General features: G+C 40.3%; 1 protein-coding gene across 1 annotated transcript; it reads right to left on the reverse strand.

Moving 5' to 3' along the window:
- Nucleotides 1–4229: 4229 nt before the first annotated feature.
- Nucleotides 4230–5027, reverse strand: LOC122073672 (secoisolariciresinol dehydrogenase-like; the record flags this gene model as incomplete). Its single annotated transcript, XM_042638302.1, has 1 exon — nucleotides 4230–5027. A coding segment is annotated over one exon (798 nt), but the record flags the coding sequence as incomplete, so codon positions are not given.
- Between the last annotated feature and the right edge of the window lie 3624 nt (nucleotides 5028–8651).

Below are 8651 nucleotides of genomic sequence, written 5' to 3' on the forward strand. Positions count from 1 at the left end.
CGGTGTTAACTCGGTCACCGCTCCGGTTCAGGGTGAACGGGGTGTGACACCTGGAGTATCCAAAACTAGCCATAACTGAATCAAACCTTTTATACCACTGTCTAGGAGACTGTTTTAAATCATATAGGGACTTCTTCAACAAGCATACATGGTCCTCATTACTTTCAATAACAAACCCTTCAGGTTGATGCATATAAATCTGTTCTTCTAGTTTACCATGCAAGAATGCAGTTTTCACATCAAGTTGCTCCAACTCCAAATCATGCATAGCAACTAAAGCAAGTAGGACACGAATAGAACTATGCTTAACAACAGGTGAGAAAACATCATTAAAATCAATTCCTTGTACCTGACTGCAGCCCTTTGCAACCAAACGTGCCTTGTACCTAGCATCTTCAACACCTAAGGCAGATTCCTTCTTCTTGAAGACCCATTTGCAACCAACAATTTTCTTCCCTGTTCTTGGCTTCACAAGCTCCCAAGTCTGATTTTTATGAAGAGATTTCATCTCCTCATTCATGGCAATCAACAATTTTGTAGAATTAATTGAAGCAACAGCTTCAGAATATGTTGCAGGCTCACTATTTTCAATTATATCTGTAACAGACAATGCATAAGCAACAAATTTAGCATGCCCATACTTTTGTGGTTGTCTAATATTCTTCTTTGGTCTATCCTTGGGAACGTTGTATCACTCTTCTTCTTGATTCTCTTGAGCATCATCTCCTTCAGTAAAAGTAGGCAACTGGACTAAAGTAGATTGTGCTTTGTTTGAAGATGAACCACCAATTTCAAACTCCACATTCTCTCTAGATTTTTCTTGACCTTCATCACAATGAATTGGAGCTTCTTTCCTAGGATGCAACATAGTAGATTCATCAAAGGTAATATCTCTGCTAATAAGAAATTTTAGAGACTTTGGATCAGAACACCACAGCCTGTATCCTTTCACTCCAGATCCATACCCAAGAAAAATGCATTTCTTAGCCCTAGGTTTTAACTTTCCTTCATTTACATGTGCATAAGCAGGACATCCAAATACTTTTAAATTTGAGTAGTCTGTAGGTTTACCTGACCAAATTTCTTCTGGAGTCTTGCACTCAATAGCTGTGTAAGGAGATCGATTCACCAACAAGGTTGTTGTGTTAACTGCTTCTGCTCAGAACTCCTTGCCCAATCCTGCATTTGATAATATACACCTTGTCTTTTCTAACAAGGTTCTATTCATACACTCCACCACTCCATTCTACTGGGGTGTTTTAACAACTGTATGGTGTCTTGCAATACCTTCATTTTTGCAGAACTCATTAAAGTCACATTCACAAAACTCTAGGCCATTATCGGTTCTCAACCTTTTAATTTGTTTTCCGGTCTGCTTCTCAAGCAAATTCTTCCACTGTTTGAAAGTGACAAATACTTCATTTTTGTGCTTCAAGAAATAGACCCAAACCTTCCTAGAGAAATTGTCAATGAAAGTAAGCAAGTATCTTGCACCAGACTCCTTTGAAGCAACCCTGGAGGGCCCCCATAGGTCTGAATGAATGTAGTCCAAAGTTCCCTTGGTCCTGTGAATAGTAGTATTGAACTAACTCTTTTATGCTTCCCAAACACATAATGTTCACAGAACTCCATTGCTCCTGTACTCTGACCATACAACAAGTCCCTTTTACTTAATGATGCCATTTCTCTTTCACTCATATGGCCTAACCTCATGTGCTATGAATTTGTGACATCTGATTCAGACATAATAGGTCTGAATGAATGTAGTCCAAAGTTCCCTTGGTCCTGTGAATAGTAGTATTGAACTAACTCTTTTATGCTTCCCAAACACATAATGTTCACAGAACTCCATTGCTCCTGTACTCTGACCATACAACAAGTCCCTTTTACTTAATGATGCCATTTCTCTTTCACTCATATGGCCTAACCTCATGTGCTATGAATTTGTGACATCTGATTCAGACATAGATGATGAAGCTGCTGCAACAGACCCAGTGACTGTAGTACCCTGCAACACATACAAACTACCAACCTTGATTCCTTTCATCAATAAGAGAACACCCTTGCTGATCTTCATGACTCCACCTTCAGCTGTATACTTGCACCCATTTGAATCAAGAGTGCCTAAACTGATGAGATTCTTCTTCAAATCAGGGGTATGCCTGACATTGGACAAGGTTCTGACAATGCCATCATACATCTTGATATTGATCGTTCCTATTCTAATAGTCTTACAAGAAGCATTATTTTCAATCAACACAACTCCACCTCGAACTGATTCGTATGTGGAGAACCATTCACGATTGGGACACATATGGTAGGAACAACCAGAGTCAATAATCCATTCATCCTATGATCTAACTTTATCATCAGTCACCAAAAGCATATCATACTCACTCTCATCTTCAGCAATACTAGCTTCTGCAGAATCATCTCTTTTCTGTTGATTTTGAGCACCACCACCTGCCTTCTGCTTATTTAAAAGCTTATAGCATTCAGATTTAATATGCCCATTTTTCTTACAGTAATTGTAGGTTAAATTCTTGTGCTTAGATTTTGATCTAGCCTTCTTTTTGTCACCATCTGAACCCCTTTCATTCGTTCTCCCTCTAGCTACCAAACCAACACCATCAGATTTATTAGTAGTTGTCAACTCATCATTAATCTTCTGCTTGCTTTGTAGATTCGTTTTGATATCCACAATAGAGATTGTCTCTCTACCATAAATCATGGTATCCCTAAAATGCTTATAAGATGGAGGCAGAGAATATAACAATAATAGGGTCAAATCTTCATCATCTATTTTAACATCTATCCTTTTCAAATCAGTAATAATAGAATTGAACTCAGATATATGGGAGTTAATAGAAGTACTTTCACCCATATGAAGGGTATACAGTTGTTGCTTTAATCTCAACCTATTGGTGAGGGATTTGGTGAGGTAGAGGTTCTCTAACTTCACCCATAACTCTGCAGCCGTTTTCTCTGAGAGAACTTCATGTAGAACATCATTCGAAAGACACAACTGAATAGCTGAAAGGGCGTTATCATCCAAATCGCTCCAATCATCATCGGACATAGTTACAGGTTTCTTCGCCTTCCCAAATAGGGTATTCTTCAAACCCTGCTGCGTGAGAACAACCATCATTCGAACCTGCCATAAACTAAAATTAATGTTGCCGTCAAACCTATCAATATCGTATTTCGTTGAAGCCATGGATAGAAGTAACTCAGAGCTCTGATACCAGTTTGTTAGATCAAACACCAAGAAACACGAATAATAAAGAGACAATAGATCCGTACGACACAGAGATTTAACGAGGTTCACACACCAAGGTGGTGTGCTACGTCCTCGGGCGAAGAAGAAGATGATTCACTATGCAGAAGAGAGATTACACCCTAGCAGTGGCGAGGAAAACTCACCCTGAAACCCTAGCTGCGTGAAAACCCAAGAATACAATGACTTTCTCAACAAGCAACAGTACATTATATATACTCCAAAATCGTGGGTTGACCCATCGGGTCGCAGTCGATCCGGTCGAACCATACCACGGGGGCGTCGCCCCCGCACCCCCATACAAGATCAATGATGGGCTCCGGGCTTGGGCCTATCGGTCCAACCCCTCCGCTTCCATCACAGATCTCAGAAAAATTCTCATTCGGGTCGCCACCAAAATATATCGGATCGGGTCAATCTTCAAAATGGGTTAAGAATTCGAGACAAACTTAACATTTTATTCAACAAACTTGTAGATCATGCCACAAGAGATAAGTTTCATTGATTTTTTGCGTGCAATAATTCTTCACTGTCATTAGTCATTCTGAATAAGACACCCCCCCAAGTTTTCTATTCACCGTGGTCTATCGCGATTACATGCAATAGGGAGGGAGAGAGGTGGACAGTGACAGGGATCACATCTGGACCGTCCCATCATTCAACCACGATGAAGAAGAACTTTATTCTTATTGTTTTATTTTTTTGACAAAGGGTTCCTTGTAAGGTAGCATCCGTGCGCTATTTTTTTTTTTTTCCTCATGATTTTTTTTTTAAAGGGGGGATTTAATATGAAAAAGATGTTATTCAAGAACTACTGTGTGAAAATCACAATTAGAGTGAAACAGTTCTCCAGAATTCATGAATCGAAATAGGCCAAACCATCGTATACGCCACCAATAATGTCCTTCTTGCTAGGAAGTCAATCAAGCTACTAATCTCCCTTGAATTTTCACTAGTTGAATAGACCAAAACTGGAATTTGCAATAGTAAAGCCTCCATCAATGACAAAGTTATGACCACTCACATATCTTGATTCATCACTCCCAAAATAAACTGCAGCCCCAGCAATATCTTGTATGGTCAAGGTAACTCCTTTGACACTAAATAACTCTGATACCCTCCTCTCAATCTCACCATTATCATATTTAAAGAAATTCCTAGTAAGAGGTGATGCGGCCGCGAATGCTGAAATACAATTGACTTTTATCCCAAACCGACCCAACTCTGCTGCTGCATTCTTTGGAAGACCTACTACTGCATGCTTCGAAGCTACATAACCATGAGAGACTAATCCTCCTATGATTGAACTCACACTCCCATTGTTAATGATACTGCACTGTTTTCCCGGTAACATGACACGGGCTGCATGTTTGGTGCCTAAGAAGACACCGGCGACATTAACCGCAAGGACCCTTTCGAAATCCGTGATTTCGTTCTCTGTTATCCTTACTTTTGCTGGATCACTGATCCCGGCATTGTTGAACATTATGTCAAGCTTTCCAAATCTTGTAACAGCCTCATCTACTGCGTTCTTCATGTCATCTTCTTTGGTGACATCGCAATGCACAAAAGAGGACATCTCTGGGCCAATTTCGTTGCAGATTGAGTGACCTAAGCCATCTTGGATGTCAGCAATAACTACCTTACAACCTTGTTGACTGAACAATTTGGCAGTAGTTCTACCAATGCCTGCAGCACCTCCAGTGATCACTGCAACCTTACCTTCTAGTCTATCAATGATGATAATATTTGATTAGTAACACCTTTATCATGATAAATGTTTTTCGTATTCTATTGTTATGTTTAGTTGTCAAAAAAATAAAAAAATAAATAAATAAAAATAAAATAAATGAAGAGATAGACACATAAATCAATCATAATGCTCTCTCCTTAAATTTTTTTTTTATTTTTTTTTATTCATTTCTTGACAACCAAACATAACCTATAAGACAGCCATAGATATTAACGAATAGAAATCACATAGATGCAGCAAGTGAGGCCTTGTGGTTGGTCAACTGGCAGACCAGAAAGAGAACCTGGTTAAGAGTATATTTGGACCTTAGTTCCATATATACGAGTGTAGCTTGCTTCAAACAACCCCCCCCAAATTTTTTTTGCTAGCGATGGGTATCCAAGCCTTCGGCATGCTAGTCCCATGGGCCCATACTGACCCTACAACCGCATGGACCGGGTCATACCGGGGTTGAATGAGAACCATTCAACTTTCATTGAAAGCAGTGAAGAGCACTAAACACTCCGTGTGAGTGGCCCAAGGTGTGCCTAGTGGGAGTCGAACTCAGAACGTCCGAGTTTACGGCTCTTACCAAGTTCATTGCTCACCAACTGCGCTACCCCCTCAGGTTTAGCTTATTGATCTCTTACTCGGTTCAGTCCGACATTCTAGATGTTAACCACATGTACTTAGATATGATGGACTGGTAATTGCAGTGCTAAGATGCATAGGCTGGGTCTTGAGTAAGAAAATTAAACTTGTGCCTATACTGATCTCGACCAAGGGTTAAGGACTCACAATCAAGTATGGATTGGTCTCCATCAATTTTAATTGTCATGTAGTTTCATGCATCTTCTTTGTAGTTGTGAATTTCTGAATGGCTTTTTTTTTTTTTTTTTTTTTGTCATTCACCAAACTTTCTTTGTTTTAAAACTTGAAATGTGAGCAGGTAGGGAATTTTGAAGAGTTCTCAGGCCAACAGGTCAATAAACAGGAGCTGCTTTATTATTAGTGCTAAAGCTTCTAAGCATTGGGTTCGGATGGTGGGTTGACATTTTCGGATTTGTTAGAAAAACCTTGCCGATCGTTTACCTATTTTGGGGTGCCCTTTATACACTGGTAGGCTTAAGATATGATTTTTCAATGAAGTATTAGCCAAGACTTGAAATAAGAGGGTAGGGTGGAAGAGGAGGCTGCTCTCTTTTGGGGGAGAATAACCCTCTTAAAATATGTTCTTGCTTTCATGCCCATACATATTCTTTCTACTACAGATATCCCTAAATCTGTCATGATAAAATTTCATAGTATTTGTGCAGACTTCCTATGGGGGTATTCAAATTTTCATAGTATTGTTTACCAAAAAGAAAAAAAAAATCATTGGGTGAGTTGGCAAAATGTTTGTAGATCACTGGAGGAGGGTAGGCTTCGAATCAAACTGTTATAGGATGTTAGTCTATCCCCAGAGGATCAAGAGTTTGTGGCACATCATAAGAGAATTCGTTTTGGAGTTCTTTCTTTAAATCTAAATTCTTAAAAGTGCACATATCGCTCTTTCTAGCACCAAATCAGTGGGTTCAAAATCATGGAGGCATGCTTTGGGTCTAAAGGATTGTATCCTCTCTAGGTCCAAATGGATGGTGGGACAGGGCGAGGTGAGTTTTTCGCTGGATAATTTGTTGGGCATGGGCACTCTTATTAACTACGTTGATGATGCAACTCAAGTTGATCTTAAGTTAAAGCCAATGATGTTCTCAACGATGATGCATGGGGTTTGAGACCATGAAGTTTTGGATCAAATTGACTATCTAAAGATTAGAGAAGTGCATTGATGTCAAAAATGTTCCCACCCAAAAGGGAAAGCTACCATCAGTTATTGGCCGGTGGGAGTTGTGGTGTGAGAGGAATAATAGAAGGCATTGGGATAGCTCGCATACTGCCACAATAATTATTGAAAAGCTGAAAATATGGTTTCGCGATGTCTATTTCCTTTCCCTTACCAAAAAAAAAAAAAGATGTCTCTTTCCCTTCCAATTTGAGCAAACACCCATCCATGAGGGAGCGTCTTATTTTGCAAGTTCTTTAGTGTCTTTTTTTTTTTTTCTAAAATGTAATTTTATTGAGAAAAAAGCATCAAAAAAATAAAAATGGACAAAGCAGAGACTGCTAAAGCAACTTGCAAACTCCACCTTTGGCATGGCCATTAGCAGAGAGAGCACGCAGCGTCCTAGCAGAATCTAAATCGGTACCTATCCATTGCGTCATTCTCCAACTCTACCTGGATATGACTCGGAAAAACCATTAGAGCATCCGATAAGCCTGACTTGGAAGCCCTCTTCACAAGATAATCTGCTATGGGGTTAGCCTCATGGAAACAGTGGGTAATCTTCCAGGGAATCGATTCTAAGAAAGGGAGAGTGAAAACCCACTTTTGGAGAATGAACCATAGGATCTGATTATTTTGAATCGCCAACACCACTGCTGCCGAATCCGATTCAATCCACAAACCCCTTACACACATAGCCTTCGCCATCAAAATACTTTCCATCACAGCATCAAATTTAGTTTCATATATTTTCTTAATACCTAGGAAAATGCTAAAGGCGCCACAAACTTGACCATCACTATTTTGAAGGATACCACGTGCCTCTGCTGTCACACCCCGTTCACACAAAACCGGGTCAGTGATCGGGTAAACACCGATTAACCCAAACCTGCCAGGATCATCTGATACAGTATTCCACCACAGCATACACACAACTAAGAAAGTGCTCATCAGTTTAGCGGAAGACTTGGTTTACCTGTGAATATTCCCATAATACTTGATACCCAAATTGTAATACAATAGTTAAGTACATGTGGGCCCGCAGGCATGATATTTGCACAAAAGGAATACAATTTACATATCAAGTATTTAAAAGGAATCATCAAAAATCAGAGTGTACAGCTCAGCTCGGTATCCAAGCTTAGAGCTCAGCTCGGTATCAAAGGTTGAGCCCAGCTCGACATCAAAAGGTAGAGCTCAACTCGGCATCAAAAGTGGAGCTCAGCTCGGTATCAGAACTGTGGTCCCGCAGCACAACTCTCGCACGAGCATTCAGTGCCGTGCTCTAACTCCTCAGGGACCCACCAGTCCTCTTCAGGAAACTCAATTGTGGGACCCGTCCCGTGCTCTTAAGATGGATGACCTGCAAAATCATCTAAAAGAGGTGCACACATGGGATGAGCTCACTAGCTCAGTAAGTGGAAAAATGGACCACACAACAGTCCACACAACAATCACAACCATCTGCACTATATGCTATGCAATACATTTTAAATCACATCCACCTAAGCAACATTACTAAGTCTTTGATTTAGTGCTACTACAACCACAGTGCGTGTATGCTCCGAGTACGAGCCGCGAACTCCATCCCGCGATACGCCCATAGGGCTGTCGGAGAAGGCCCACCGTGAGTACTCGAAAAAATAAAAACATGCCGACCACCGGCTCTCAACATAAAGTAAATGACTGAAAATTAAAGGTGTTGACTCCAGCAATTTAAAAGCAATACAATTGGCCCTCTTGAATATACCATCGGGGTTGCCGACTGTCCTAATGACCAGTCGGGCGTAATGTCTAACCGCCACAGTGACCCGACAACC

The sequence above is a fragment of the Macadamia integrifolia genome, chromosome 3, assembly GCF_013358625.1.
Source record: "Macadamia integrifolia cultivar HAES 741 chromosome 3, SCU_Mint_v3, whole genome shotgun sequence".
Taxonomy (NCBI): Eukaryota; Viridiplantae; Streptophyta; class Magnoliopsida; order Proteales; family Proteaceae; genus Macadamia; species Macadamia integrifolia.